The sequence below is a fragment of the Perca fluviatilis genome, chromosome 19 (genome assembly GCF_010015445.1).
Source record: "Perca fluviatilis chromosome 19, GENO_Pfluv_1.0, whole genome shotgun sequence".
NCBI classification, from domain to species: Eukaryota; Metazoa; Chordata; class Actinopteri; order Perciformes; family Percidae; genus Perca; species Perca fluviatilis.
In genome coordinates this window covers 19,141,637-19,156,630 of record NC_053130.1, presented here as the reverse complement: position 1 = coordinate 19,156,630, position 14,994 = coordinate 19,141,637, and the positions used below count along the sequence as shown (strand labels likewise).

Below are 14,994 nucleotides of genomic sequence, written 5' to 3'. Positions count from 1 at the left end.
GGCCATCATAAATTCATAGGCAATGCAATTAAATATAATTTCAAAATATTCAGGAAATAAAAAATACTTACATTCGATCATCTTTTTTTTAATTTACTCATAATGATCAAATTAGATTAATCAACATCAATAAATAGTAGGCAGTAATACAGTACAGTAATTTGTCATGATTGTGGTTGTTTATAGTAGGCCTACAATAACATCTGATTTAATGTGATGAAGTGAAATAGTCAGTATAGAAATATGTAATTTACCACACTTGGTGCTGGAGAAGCTTCATTGATTTGCACAATATTTTTTATGCATTTTGTTGAAAAAGCCTTAAAAAGCTGACTGCCTATTTCAATGTTCTCTTATTTTACACATTTCCAGTAAAGATGAAATTTCTGTGATTTGTCTATTGATTGTTTTATATTGGCTCAGCCAAGTTGACTTCCCCTTCTGAGCACTGAGCTCTGCTGTCACACAGTGGTGGATTTATTCAATTACATGCTGAAAATGACCAACTGTAAGTGCTGTTATAGAGACATAAAGCAGGTAAGAAGAAACAGAGCTGGAGCGGGATTTTTTTAGGTTTAATCTTGTCAGTGACATTTAAAACATGAAAAGCAAGACAAATTTTGATTAGTCTGTGTTTATTGTTAATTTATTGTATGCACACAAACTAGTTGATAAAATACAAACAAGAGACCCTATAACCTTGGACTTCAGTTGCCCCTAATGTGTACAGGTCACTTTTGTAGTGTGTTCAGATAGGGTTACACTCCTTTGTCTTGTCTGACTTCATCACCACCTTGGCAGAGCAGGCATCCTTATCAACAACCAACTCACAGTCCTCAGAAACGTCTACTGTGTTTGCATCAGGCATCCTAAAAGATAAAAAGAAATAATCATTTTAATAAGTTTAAATATTCAGAAAATGGCTTTGAACAAATTAGGGACTATACACACATTATTAGAGATGAGGGGGGTGGGTGCAAGAGATGGGTCATACATGATGCACTGTGCCAAGGACAATATTCCTGTCTCTGTATCAGAGCTTTATTTTTCCCATCACAATCAACTAGTAGCTATAGGACCAATATATCAGTTTGGTGAAACACAGAATACACATACATCTTTTATTTGTTATCATTCATGCCAAGTGTTTCTTTAATTATAGTAGACATGTTGGACATAAGGTTAAGCACCTCCCTGCCCCAATACTTCTCATGCAGTTACTTAGAGAGTTGCTGCAAAATAGAAGGTGTAATGTAACAAATCAAAGCATGAAAATCATACTTGCTACTGCAGCTCAAGCCCTCGCTCGTACAAGAGCACGCCATGCAGTCTCTGTCCCATTTAGAGCCAAAATCGTGCTGCTTTCCATCCTTATCCACACACCCTACATGCAAAGAAATAAAACCACAGTTCAGAGGAGCTGTTGAGCCACTTATCAAGCTCTGATAAATTTGTGGCAGTGATTGTGTGAGTGTATAGATGTGTGCATAGGTGTGATTTTGAGTCAGCAGGTAAACACACAAACAGCTAAATGATGCATTCCACTCATAATGAAGACATAGATGAAGAAGGACTACATGCTAGTTTGTCCACCTTCCTTCCAACATAGCAGAGATAAGTGGCTGCCAAACTGTTATATTCTGTCTCTTCCAAATGTTATCATGTCAACTCACCTTTTGGAGGGTTTTTCGGATCTTTCAGCTCTAACTTTTGGAAGAAGCTGTCAGAGCGACACAGGACAACTAGTCCCAGCAGACAAAGAAATACATGGAGAGAAGCCTAAAAGAGTAAAGAAAAGACATCTGTAAACATGGTGCATGTTTTATAGTCTCTGCAGTGTATTTACACACTTATTTATCATCTTTTTAAGATCTCCTAAACATGGAAAGGAAATGTCTGACTATGCCTGTTTTGTCTCATACTGGTCAGACAAACCAATTATTTGATGTGACAGAGACTAAAAATACTAAAAGGAAAACCGGTTTTACCGTAAGTATCAGTAGGCCTTTGCTAGCATTGTAGCTATTTGCATGTTTAATTGATTTGTCGTCATTCCAAATCATTCAGTTCTATACAAAAGGGCATTTGAATACATTTAAATGCAAAAGACATTTGTGTGCAACAAGACTAACTTGTCTTTAAATCACTTAAAAGTGTTTGCACCTTATCTGCAGTATTTACATTTGTGTAATAATCTTAATCATTATGTGAAGGAATCACCAGTAACATTATTTACTAAACCACTTTTGTTGTTGATTTTACTTGCTGAATTATCTTTTACCACCACCACTACAACTCCTACTACTATAAACAATAATACTATTAATAATAATATAATAATAATAAATGGTGCAGAGGGACTAAACTTGAATCCTGCAGGAATTTGAAGGTGACCGTAAACCTAAACTATGCAAAGTTTGGCCATAAAATATAAATTACAATATGCAATTTCGTCTTTAAAATCCAATATATCCATCCATATCTTGTGTAGCATATCTTATAATAATAAAAAAGTAAAATTACAATTGAAGACCTGACTTTACAAATAAAAGACAGAAATTTGTATTCCTAAGCTCTAAATGTTCATGGCTTCTCTAATTGATCAAATACGTACCATCCTCAGATGTGAAGTAAGCCGGTCAACAGGAAGCTGGTCTGTGTGAGTACTCTCTAACGGAGGCTTTATATTAAGGTGTACACCCCTGCATATCTTTATGGATAATATTTGAATAGTGATATGACAAATAAATGTTTTATCAGATATTTGTTCTAAGGTGGGGAAGAGAAGCAGGTATGTTGATATTAAAAGGCACACCTCAGTGAATCATGACATTTTATCCATGACAGATACTGCATGTTGTTTTTTAAAAACTCACAAGAAATCTGGATATCTAATAATATGTATAATTGATTTTATTCAACAAATGCAAAAAACAAACCCATTAGTTAAAAAGCAGCCAAGGAAGTTTATAAAAATGGTTATCTGTAAACTTTTATTTCTGAGCCAAAATGCAGAGGAAGATTAAGATTATTAGTTCATTAATAAGATCATTATTAAAGATAAATTACTTGCATTGCAAATAAAGCCGCACATTGTAAACAATTATTATAAAGATATAGGTTGGATCAACCATGGCGTAGTAAACAATACACAGTACAGGCCAAAAGTTTGGACACACCTTCTCATTCAATGTGTTTCTTTATTTTCATGACTATTTACATTGTAGATTCTCACTGAAGGCATCAAAACTATGAATGAACACATATGGAATTATGTACTTAACGAAAAAGTGTGAAATAACTGAAAACATGTCTTATATTTTAGATTCCTCAAAGTAGCCACCCTTTGCTTTTTTTGATAACTCTGCAAACCCTTGGTGTTCTCTCAATGAGCTTCATGAGGTAGTCACCTGAAATGGTTTTCACTTCACAGGTGTGCTTTGTCAGGGTTAATTAGTGGATTTTTTCCCCTTATTAATAAATAAAGCAAATGGTGGCTACTTTGAAGAATCTAAAATATAAGACATGTTTTCAGTTATTTCACACTTTTTTGTTAAGTACATTATTCCATATGTGTTCATTCATATAGTTTTGATGCCTTCAGTGAAAATCTAAAATGTAAATAGTCATGAAAATAAAAAGGAAACGCATTGAATGAGAAGGTGTGTCCAAACTTTTGGCCTGTACTGTACTTTGGAAACTTTGTAATCCAAACAGCAAGTCTTTGCACTGTGCAACAGAGGAAAACTCTGAACAATAAAACTTCAACAAAATCCATCTCCATATATTTCTATACTCATTACATAATTAACAATCTGTAAAAAACAACAACAAAAAAAACAGAACACAGTATCAAATTAGGATAACGAGAGAATTATACTAAGGACCGATTGGCAAAATTGAACAATACAATACATGTTCAGATATTTGGTTGAGTTTAAGTGTAAATGTAAAAAAAAAGCTACACTATTCATACAACACTATGTAGAGTTCAATTTATAAAGTGTAAACGAAAAAACAAAACAGTGACTGAAACAGAGCTCTTTTTGAGGAGAAGACAAATTGTTTTTTCCCATTGCACATCAAAAGAAACAAATGCTCCTTTGGCAGTAGTCACCAAACGTGTCAAATCTCTTTGCAGCAAAACAAAATGTAAACTGTCACCACAACAACTCCCAAAAACCCACAACTACAGTACCAACCTGCACTACAACCCAAACCACACGTGAACCTTAAACATCTCCAAAGAGGAACATAAACAATAAAAGTGATTAACCAAAGGCAAATAAATCTCCATGAAAATATACGTACCTGCAGATGCCTCATAATAAACTACATTTCTTTGTTTTACTTGGCAGTACTGTGCCTTTAACTTAAAAAAATAATAGTTTAATATTTTGGGAAATAAACGTATTCGCTTTCTCATCTAACTCTGAGATGAGAAGATCGATACCACTCTCAGAGTGGTACTGTATCTTCAAATCAAACTTTCGGGAAGAACGCAAATAAGCATATATCCCAAAATGTCAAACTATTCCTTTAAACATAAGATTAGTTGCCAAAATAAAAAAACATCCATTTATACAAATCGGGGAGGGGGGAGAAACTCTAATAATACATAGTACACTTATAACCATCCAAAGATAAAAAGCAGCATATCAAGTAAAAAGTTTCTCATTCAGGTTTTAAGATTAGAGTCCATGCGAATTGCAGCTTCTGATCTGTAAAAGGCTACTCTATCCAATCAGAGTTTTCATGAAGGCTGGTTTGTTGAAGGGCCAGTGATACTGGTTGGGGACAGGTCCGTTGACATTGCACTCAAAGAAAGAGAACATGGGGAACCAAATGCGCGCCCTCCTGCTCTGCTGGTAGGCACGGGTGTTGGCTAACGTGTGGTAGTAGAGGAAGAGGCGGGTGGTGATGTAGAAGGCGATGAAGACATCGATGGAGTAGTGCTCGTGAGCAGCCAAGATGAAGAAAATCCCAAACAGGTTCAACACCCAGGAGATGGTGTGAATCAGATTCCAGGTTCGTGGAGTGTCTGCAATTCAAAGGAAACATTAAAGGATAAATATAGTGATATATATATATATATATATATATATATATATATATATATTATTTTTTTCTTATTGTCAACAAATCCCCTGAAAAGATCAAAACAAACCAACTAACAACATGGAAGTTATACACCAGCACTGTAATTTATGTTGAATCAATCTCATCTACACATTCCTGCTGACTTGCACAAGAAATTAATTAATCCATGGCTGAAAGTAGTGCCCAACAAATTGACTCACTAAAGATTACAGTGAGCAGCATATCCAAAGCTTGATACAGTTTATTCCTCTGTGCCATGTAGCTCTTATGTCGCCAAAGAACAATTAAAAACACATCAGTGAGTCACATAGGCCCCCTTTACACCAGGCATTAAAATGTGTTTTAGGTGATTGGATTGCAATTGGTTAGTGCTAGACCACATAATAAGTCAATCGGACAAACCACAACCAGAGGTGGTCAGGGATGCTTTGTTACCACATTAAACACAAGTGTAAATGCAATATCGTTTTTAATCCACGTAGTTGTTGTACGTAAAACGATTAAAAGCAGTGGCCTCTAACAGGTCCAGACTCTGGGAATAACATGGTGGACCTCGGCAATTTTTCTATCTGTCCTGTGGTGTGTACTGTTTATGTAAATTACTTACAAGGATTTCTTTAATAGGAACCAATTGGCTTGGCTTCAGAAAGTATTGAGAGATGGACAAAACATTACTGTTTTTTTGTTTTTTCTCTTCAAGGGATTTGTTGACAATAAGGAAAATAATAATAATAATAATAATAATAATAATGTATACTTTATTATACCGCAAGGGGAAATTACAATGTTTTCACTCTGTTGTTATTATACACATTACACACAGGCCTGAATTACACACACTTGCTCAGTACCTATACATGCACTAATGGAGAGATGTCAGAGTGAGGGAGCTGCCCATGGAAAGGCATATATATATGTATATATATATATATGCCTTTCCATGTATGTGTGTGTGTATATATATATATATATATATATATATATATATATATATATATATATATATATATATATATATATATATATATATATATATATATATATATATATATATACATACATACATACACATAAATAAATAAATATATATATATATATATATATACACATACATAAATAAAGGCAAATATAGGATACCACTGGCTTTATCCTTTAACAAAGGTCACACATACTCTAAAATCATACTGTAATTGAGGAAAAACCAAAAAAGTATTGACACTCACATTCAGTTACAAAGAAGTTGAGCAATGTGATAACAACAGTGTGCCCACTGAACATGTAGTCTCCACACGTTTGGACGCCTGTCAGAGTCATCCCAAATCCACTCCAGATCAGTAACGCCCTCTGTATCTTTCCCCAGGAATCCCCGTATGTCTGAGGAAGAAAAGACATCAGTTATCAGTCATGCTGTGAATCACAGGAATCACAGTGGGAATGCTGAGTCAAGAATAAACTGTAACACTGCCAATAGCATCAAGAATGAATGGCCACTCCACAGTTGAAAATGGCAAACTTTATCTAATCTGCACATAATCTCATGAGTGCTTCCCACCTTACTGGCACACTTCAGGTGCTGCCCAGGCACAGAGAGCGAGGTGACAAACATGGTGCAACAACGAAGCAAAAACACAGTTCCCATCAAAGAACACAGTCGTCTGAAGAGAATGGACCTGAAATAGAGAAGAACATTCAAGGAATTTATTCCTTGCCCAAAATGTTTATATTTGCATGCCAGACACCTTGTGTTTTAGCGGTGATGTGGTCTTCTTGCACATATTATTATAACACAGTGTATTAGTGATGGGAATAGCTGGAACGGTGGACTACACCTGTGTTTGTGGAGGAGCAGGATCAACAGAAACATGTAACACAGGATGAGGCCACAGGCCTCAGCCATTGCAAAAGCCCAGGGGATTCTGGGAACACTGCCAGAGTACAAAAACATGTGTATTAGTGTGCAGATTAGATATGAGTGCGAGAGAATGTGTACATGAACTTTGGAGTATGCTCAACATGCACTGGATACATGCACTTATACCTGTCCAGAAATATGTCCGGCAGTGGTGGGTACGTCCTCATGTCCGGGACACGCTCATGTACGATGACCATGACAAAAGATGTGAATCCAAACACAAAAAAGACATATATGGAACTGATGATCGTCTTCCACACCTCTGGGTCCAATCTGCCTGCCAGGTGCTGCCTATACCTCCCATTGGAGTGTGTATGACACACTGCAGCTCCTGAACTGTATCCAGATCTGTGACCATTCCTCAACCTCAGCTCAGTCCCGTTACACAAGCCATCCCCTCCGTTATAACTCCTGTCAGCCTCATCACAGCTCCACTCACTCCCTGCGGCGCCCGCCGAGAGCCCAGCAGGGAGGCGGTGTGTAGGCAGGAGACCCTTCACCTCCAGCTGGGCCTGGTTCTGTCTCTGGAGCCGGCGAAGGGCTATGGTCAGCCTCTTGATGTCTCCCAACACGGTGAGGCCCAGTGGAGGCCCGCGCAGGTCAGCCTCAGTCAGAGCCAGCAGGCTGGGGCCATCCAGGCGGTGCTGGGCACACAATAACTCCACATACTCCCCGAAGCCTTCTTCCTGCAGCCACTGGGCCACTCGCTTACAGCTCCAGGCACTCACACTGTCCCCTGGCGGTGCCATGCTACTGCAGATACAGACATGTACAGTGTTAATTACCACTTCTTTCTCCACTGTGTTTTCACCTCTTGATTTCATTCCTGTCTTTGTCACTGTCAGCCCTGTTGTTTGAATGCAAAACTGCCTGAAACTCACCCATTGTCATTACTATTCAATGTGCATACTATTGATGACAACCACTTGTCTAACTGTATATAAGCCAGGGCTGTCACTAACAATTATTGATAAATCTGCAGATCATTCTCTCAATGAATTAATTAGTTGTTTGGTCTATTAAATGTCAGAAAATAGCAACAAATGCCCATCACATTTTCAGAGTCCAGGTGATATCTTCAAATGTCTTGTTTTATTAAGACATGAGTTTACAGTGATATAAAACAGAGAAAAGCAGAGCAAATCCTCACACTTCACCTTATTTTTTCAACTACGTAATAATCATTTAGTCAAAATGCACATAAAAATTAGCCAGAGACAAACTGATTTCTTCATTCAACAGTCCTTAAATCAAAAGCTATAAAATCTACAATATTATAGCTGAAAGGATTAGTAAATTAATCAATCGTCAGGACATTTATCTGGAAGTGTTTTGATAATCAATAAATCATTTGACAAATTTTTCAAGCAAAAACTCCAAGCAATCTGTTGTTGAAGCTAATGTGAGGATTTTCTGCTTTTCTCTTTTATGTCATGTCGAAACTGATTATCTTTGGGTTTTGGACTGTTGGTCGGAGAAAATATGTAATTTGAAGACATCCCCTTGGGTGCTTGGAATTACTGACTGATATTTTTCACAATTTTCTGACATTTTATCGACTAAATAATTAATTAATAATGAAAATAGTTGTTAGTTTCCATCCTAAATGTTATAAAGAGACATGAAGCAAATCATCACATTTAAGAAGCTGAAACGACAAAAAAAATGCACTTTTGTTTAAAAAAAGACAAACAATAACACTATAACACAGTAATACATACTGTGAAGGCATGCATGTGGCATTAATGGTATACTATGACTGATCGGGATGCTGCTGTGGGGGAAGCTTCTTTGTGCTCTTATTCGACGTGACCCAGCACTACACACTACCGGCTACTTAGGGCTATTACATCATCTATGTGGTCTGTGACTGTACAGCAGAGCAGTGGCTTACAGTTAAAGTATTCACTGACACCCCGATAAACAAAGTATCCAGTATGTCTCAAACCAAACAAACAGGAATTCAAACTGACTTGAGCGTGAACATCCTCTCTGTTCCATAGGTGTCATTTCATATTAAAACAAAAACAAAAAAGTGAGTCACTAACCATCCACAAAACAAGCAGAGTAAGTATGATCCTCTCCCACAGACAGACTCAGGTATTGATGAACACTCTTCTTTGCTTTCGCTTTTCCTAGTTTTGGCCCTTTGACCCTCTGATAAGCTCACTACAGGGCTGCTCGCCCTGTCATCCTGACTGCTCCAAAGGTCTGTAAGGCTAAACCAACACCACTATTAAAACACAGACTTTAAATTACCCAAGTAAGCAGCTTTCAGTTATCAGCAATAAATGAGACAGCACTAGGTTTATAAAGGATGACTTTACTATGATAAGATATCTATAAATGCTCCTACATAAAGGAGCCAGTATTTTTTATAGCTGGTTTGTACTTAGACAGTTACAGTAATTGAGTGAGCAGAATTATAGAATAAGTAAGTCTGCTCTGTGATTACTTACTGGATCTGGGAACTACGTCAATTTAAGGGCTGCAACTAATGATTATTTTCTATATTAATTGATTATCCGTCTGGTCTGTAAAATGTCAGAATATTATGAAAACAGTCCAAAACCCTTAAAATATTCAGTTTACTGTAATGTAAAAACAAGAAAAGCCACTAATCCTCACTAGAGATTAAACGATTAGTCGATTAAGCTGCAGATGGAGAAAAAAGTGTTTTGATCATCGACCAAACCATTTATTTGAGCAAAAATGTAAAATATTTGATGGTTTCAGCTTTTCCAATGCGAGATTTTGCTGCCTTTTGTTGTCTTACATTATAGTAAACTGATTAATTGATGAATGAACGAGCAGACTAATCGATAAAAAAAAGTTATTGTTAGTTGCAGCCTCATATTTATATTTCAAAAGCTGTAACCATCAAATCCAAAATAAATGACGGATTAAAATTGAAATCGATCGATCAAACTGTTTAAGCTCTAGGCACCTAGAGCTCTAGGCACCTAACCTACTAGGTGCCTAAACCTGACCAACCAAACAAACAAAGTCAACAAGTACTGGCCAATCAGAGGTGGAGTAGGGCGGGTCATGCCTTCGCCATCCTAGGAAAGACTTCTTTTTTTTATTAGATATTAAGATTTACAAACAAACATGGCTGCATAAAACTCGTTACATCCATCAGAGTAGGATACAAGGAAAATATAGCCAGATGGAGCAGCTCTTAATACAACAGGAAATATACATGTAGCCTTATTAACAAAAGTAAGGATGATTTATAAAAGGAGAAGAGACATTCAAAGAAAAAAAAAAAAAGAAAAAGAAAAAAAAAGGGAGATTTCAGTCATTCAGCTATTAAACTCAGCTGGGAAGTGTTTTAGGGTATCATATATGTTTTGTGCTTTAGGACTTTTCAGAGTTTTTAAGGATTTCATATACAGTTTAAATTCATTTAAAAAAACAACAAATTTGGGAGATGATTTCACAATTCTACATTTGTGAATAAAGAATTTAGCTAGACCCACAATTGTATTAGTACAGAGCTCATCACCCTTGCTTTGCAATATCAATCCAAATGTTAGGTCATCACAGGAGAAAGAGGTTGGGAATGAAGACATCTGTTGCTTAACCCATTTATGTATATCACACCAAAATGTCTGTATCACATTACATGAGAAAAACACATGGTCCGTAGTTTCAACATCATTTTCACAGAATATACATTTATTATCATCTATACCAAAGCGAAGTCTCAGTAATTCTTTAGAAGGGTAAATGTTGTTCATTACTTTGAAATGTGTTTCTTTCACTTTAGGAGATATAGGGAGTGTTAGATACATTGTTCTTTGTTTAGTGATTGAAACTTTATCAAATTTTTGTAGTATGTTATTTTTATTATGCATTTCAGGGTAAAGATAATCAATAAAACAATTTCTAATAAAGTGGTTAGTGCATTTTTTATCCAGAATAGAGAACCCTTGAATTGATAGTGGGGCCAATTGTGGTGGTATCAGATAAAATGCCAAAATGTTTCTTGTTAAAAAGGACAAATCCTTGGGGTAGTGCTTTATGTAATTTAATAAAGTCTGATTTTAAGGGTTTGAAATTATGTTTGATGCAAAATTGTTCATAATTTAAAAATTGTCCGTTGGTATCCATTAAGTCGACCACGGACCATATGCTTCTCCCATACCAATCCTGAAGGAATAGAGATTTGTTGCGGTGCAAAATATATATCGATTGTTCCAGAGTACAGATGTTTGGGCTGAGAAGTTATGTAGGTATAACATTAAAAGAGTATTTGTTTGTGAAACTCTGACAATGCAATGTTTGTTTGTTTTTTTGTTAACATTAAAGTCCGCTCTGAGAAGAAATTCTAATCCTCCAATTTTCTTGAATAAGGTCTTTGGAATACAATACCAAAAGGAGTTGCTGTGTTTGAGCCAAGATTTTAACCAATTTATTTTTAAGGTTCCATTAAGGCAGTCAAAGTCAATAACTTTTAGTCCTCCATCCTTTGTGTCTTTAACCATATTGCTTTTCTTCATATAATGTGGTCTGTTTCTCCAAATGAAGTTTAGGTTGATTTGGTTGATAGATTTAATCAAATTGTTTGGAATGGCATTGGAGTAGACTGGATAAGTACATCTTGATAAACACTCCATCTTAGTTAGGTACATTCGACCTAGTATTGATAGGTCCCTCTGTAGCCATATATTTAGTCTTGATTTGCATTCTTTAATTTTATTTTAAAGAATAAAGAAGTTGGCTTTGTTTTTGGTCCTTGGAGAGGTAAATCCCCAGGTATTTGATTTCTGATTGAATAGGGATATTACAGATGTTTTCCAGTGAAGTGTCGTGTACAGCCAGCAATTCACACTTTTTTAAGTTTAATGTTAGACCTGAGGCTTTTGAAATGTTTTCAATTTTGGCAATAGTTGTTGATATTTGGTATTTATCTTTTAAGAATATTGTTGTGTCATCGCTAGTTGGCTAATTATTATGTCTGTGCCAAGTACATTACGTTTTTTAATATCATTACAGGTTTTTATATAGATTGCTAGCATTTCTGTGGCTAAGATGAACAAGTATGGTGAGATGGGGCAACCTTGAGGAATACCCACATTAATCTTGAAGCTTGGGGTGGTACCGCTAGGTAATAGGACACAGCTACTAATATCTCGATATAATCCACCAACCCATTTTCTAAATTTGATTCCAAATCCCAAGTGTTTGAGCGCCGAAAGAATAAATGGATGCTCCACGGAGTCGAATGCTTTATAGAAGTCTAAAAAAGAAGGAAACCATCATCCTCTATTTGGTTTCTGTAGCTACTCAATGATCCTAGGAAAAACTTGCCGTCCCTCACGGCGCTGGGCAAAGCAAACGGGGGGGAACAACTGGATCTCGCATCTCATTCATCTAAAATGCACGTTTGATGTTTTCACGTTTCAACACTAACACTAGGTGGGATACCTAATTTACCTACTGGGCCACAGACTAATGAAAAAACACCACCCAAACCAGCAGCTAGTCCGAGCGGTGGTTAATTGTTGCTGTTCGTAATGACAGATTAATTTGATGGTTCTTGGACGTGATGAAAGCAAGACAGAAAATATGAACAGCAGAAAGGCCCGATAGGTCGGACCGTCGTGTTTAGTCAACTCTAAACGTTACAGTTATGGCTGAAAATGACAACAGAAACAAACAAGCTTGCGATTTCTCAAATCTCCGCAATCTAAATCAACTGCCTACTCGGAAGTGATTTTTGTGTTAGCGCGACGTCACAGTGTTTGGTCTTTTGATCGATGAAGGTTTTCTCTTGTCATTCATTACTCATTTTTTTCTGAGAGTATCACCCTTAGATTAACAGTCACAGCTGATATGACATCGCATTGATAGCATACTGTTTCAAAAATAGCAGGAAATTAGATTTTGTCAACAACCTCCCAATAATCATCACACCAAGTGAAGTTTGTTGTATAGGCCACCATCAATAATGCGGATCATATGGTGAGTAACTGCGAGTGAGTAAGGTCCCATACAGGACAAATCCAGCTAATTGGCTGATGATTAATATAGGCACATGTCTGAAACCTAAAGCAACTTACCTGGGTAGTTGCTGCTCCGTTCCCTCAGAAAGAAACAAGTTATTTTTAACTGGCCTCTAGATGTTATTGGCAACATCCTGCAGCTTCTCTGCCCATGTCTTTTCTTGGGGATTCATAAGTGCCATGTCAGCTTGTTTGGCTGGTTTACAGTGAGTCACAGTGAGCAGTGACACAGCTGTGAGAGAAAAAGCCCTTCTCTGTGTGTTTGTGTGTGTGTGTGTGTGTGTGTGTGTGTGTGTGTGTGTGTGTGTGTGTGTGTGTGTGTGTGTGTGAGACACAATTTGACAAAGGGGTCATAGTCTGTTTATCACAGGACCAAAAAGCAACGCCAGACTGCTACATTTCAGCATGAGATCGACTCTCTGAGCGATTCGATCACATCTTTATGATGGTATGGAAAAGTTTAAACATTATTTTCTTCACATGAACAAAACAGTAGAATACCCTTCAACTTTGTATGAGAACAAACAAGTCCTAGGAAGTACTTTTAGTAGTTTCAAACTTACTTTAAAAGGTTATATTAAACAGCAGTTGCCTCTCTTACCATAAATCTACTGTCACTGTGCTGGCAGAGGGTGTAGATATGGGTGTAGATGAGCTGTCTGTTTAGAGAATTCCATGGCCAACATGCTTCTGACAACTAGGCAACACCAAACAGGAAGACAACAGTCAACAACACCAGTAAAGAAGAGCTGTTGGGCACATGCAGGGCTGCTAGTAAAACCCACACTGACATCTGCTGGCCACCTTTAGGTAAAACTAGGGTCTGTTTACACGTTATGTTTCTCTAGATAAAAAATAAAAAGTAGATTTCATGGACTATTTGGTTTGAATTTGACCGCTCACGGACAAGCACAAGCAGAAACAGTGGTTTCCAAAAACAGCAATGTAATTATAAACACATTTCCATAAGTGAAAGTTTGGCTGAGAGTCAGTGCCAAACTGGACCACCTGTTTATGACAGTCAGAGGCTGCAGCAACCAAAGCAAAGGCAACAGACAGCAGGGGCATAACAGAGTAGTTTTACACCCTATAAACTTAGAAATGACAGATATTAAACCAATCTCTGAGGTTAGATGTGGAGACTCTGAGCAGAGAAACATCAGCGCCACAAACCCAGAAGAGGAGGAAGAGTCCACATGTGCGACAAAGGATTCAAAGAGGACGTGGGAGATCCCGTCTCTCCAGGAGCTGGAGGAGCTTTTACATTCAGCTCCACGCTCCTGTCGCCACGGAGATGAAGTGTGGCCAGACCTGTATCTGGGGGACATGTGAGTATCCTGCGCTTTATTTAAGTTCACCTATATGTGTCCGAATTGTGCATCAAATGTTGTATCTGTGTCAGGTTTATGTCTCATGACAAGCTTGGGCTCTGGCAGCTGGGCATCACTCATGTGCTGAACGCAGCACATGGGAAACTGTGCTGTAAGGGCAGTGATGATTTTTATGGAACCACGGTGAAATACTACGGCGTCCCGGCCAACGACCTGCCAACATTTGACCTTTCACCTTATTTCTACCCTGCTGCTGAGTTCATCCACCTGGCTTTGGCATCAGGAGGTACCATACGCTGCCGCAACATGTTTTCAGAGTTGACACTACATAGAAACAGTTACTGTGGGGTTACCTGTATTTTCAGTGTCTTTGTTTGTGTCTTTAATTATGTCAAGGAAAGGTGTTTGTGCACTGTGCTGTGGGTGTGAGTCGCTCAGCTGCGTTGGTCCTAGTCTACTTGATGATTCATCACCACCTAAGTCTTCTGTCCTCTATACGCTGTGTGCAACAGAAACGCTGGATTTTCCCAAACAGAGGCTTCCTGCGACAGCTTATAGCCCTGGACCGAAAACTGAAGGATGAAGGGTTGAATGAGCCAAAATAAAACAAAGAAAGCAGCAACCCTACGTAGTAAATCAA

General features: G+C 37.4%; 3 protein-coding genes across 6 annotated transcripts; 1 reads left to right on the top strand and 2 right to left on the bottom strand.

Annotated features, from left to right (window-relative positions):
* Positions 1–748: 748 nt before the first annotated feature.
* On the bottom strand, positions 749–4,326 carry LOC120548486 (beta-microseminoprotein). The gene is made up of 4 exons (XM_039784761.1): positions 4,312–4,326; positions 1,674–1,779; positions 1,282–1,384; positions 749–869 (listed from the first exon to the last, which is right to left on the bottom strand). Exons 1-4 carry the CDS (start codon positions 4,324–4,326, stop codon positions 749–751), a joined length of 345 nt encoding a protein of 114 aa, XP_039640695.1.
* Positions 3,596–13,738, bottom strand: LOC120548575 (sphingomyelin synthase-related protein 1-like). Of its 4 annotated transcripts, none has more exons than XM_039784934.1 (6): positions 13,587–13,738; positions 7,139–7,765; positions 6,930–7,025; positions 6,653–6,770; positions 6,324–6,474; positions 3,596–5,041 (listed from the first exon to the last, which is right to left on the bottom strand). In XM_039784934.1, exons 2-6 carry the CDS (start codon positions 7,759–7,761, stop codon positions 4,737–4,739), a joined length of 1,293 nt encoding a protein of 430 aa, XP_039640868.1. In that variant the 5' UTR covers positions 7,762–7,765; positions 13,587–13,738; the 3' UTR covers positions 3,596–4,736. The 4 variants fall into 4 exon arrangements, with proteins under 4 accessions (XP_039640868.1, XP_039640866.1, XP_039640867.1 ...); XM_039784932.1 differs by having other exon boundaries at positions 13,625–13,738; XM_039784933.1 differs by lacking the exon at positions 13,587–13,738 and adding an exon at positions 13,081–13,316.
* A 299-nt stretch (positions 13,739–14,037) lies between these two features.
* LOC120548576 (dual specificity protein phosphatase 13-like) lies at positions 14,038–14,984 on the top strand. The gene is made up of 3 exons (XM_039784936.1): positions 14,038–14,351; positions 14,426–14,640; positions 14,751–14,984. Exons 1-3 carry the CDS (start codon positions 14,038–14,040, stop codon positions 14,957–14,959), a joined length of 738 nt encoding a protein of 245 aa, XP_039640870.1. The 3' UTR covers positions 14,960–14,984.
* The last annotated feature ends 10 nt before the right edge of the window (positions 14,985–14,994 follow it).

Bases quoted from the DNA above. Each gene is read 5' to 3' on its own strand.
- LOC120548486 (XM_039784761.1), bottom strand. The intron at 1,385-1,673 runs GTGAGTTGACAT...CTTTGCATGTAG, and splicing joins TCCGAAAAACCCTCCAAAAG to GGTGTGTGGATAAGGATGGA. The intron at 870-1,281 runs GTATGATTTTCA...TTTATCTTTTAG, and splicing joins GGCTTGAGCTGCAGTAGCAA to GATGCCTGATGCAAACACAG.
- LOC120548576 (XM_039784936.1), top strand. From the start codon at position 14,038: ATGACAGTCAGAGGCTGCAGCAACCAAAGCAAAGGCAACAGACAGCAG. The intron at 14,352-14,425 runs GTGAGTATCCTG...TATCTGTGTCAG, and splicing joins GACCTGTATCTGGGGGACAT to GTTTATGTCTCATGACAAGC. The intron at 14,641-14,750 runs GTACCATACGCT...AATTATGTCAAG, and splicing joins CCTGGCTTTGGCATCAGGAG to GAAAGGTGTTTGTGCACTGT.
- LOC120548575 (XM_039784934.1), bottom strand. From the start codon at position 7,761: ATGGCACCGCCAGGGGACAGTGTGAGTGCCTGGAGCTGTAAGCGAGTG. The intron at 7,026-7,138 runs GTATAAGTGCAT...GTACTCTGGCAG, and splicing joins CCGGACATATTTCTGGACAG to TGTTCCCAGAATCCCCTGGG. The intron at 5,042-6,323 runs GTGAGTGTCAAT...TTTGAATTGCAG, and splicing joins CAACTTCTTTGTAACTGAAT to ACACTCCACGAACCTGGAAT.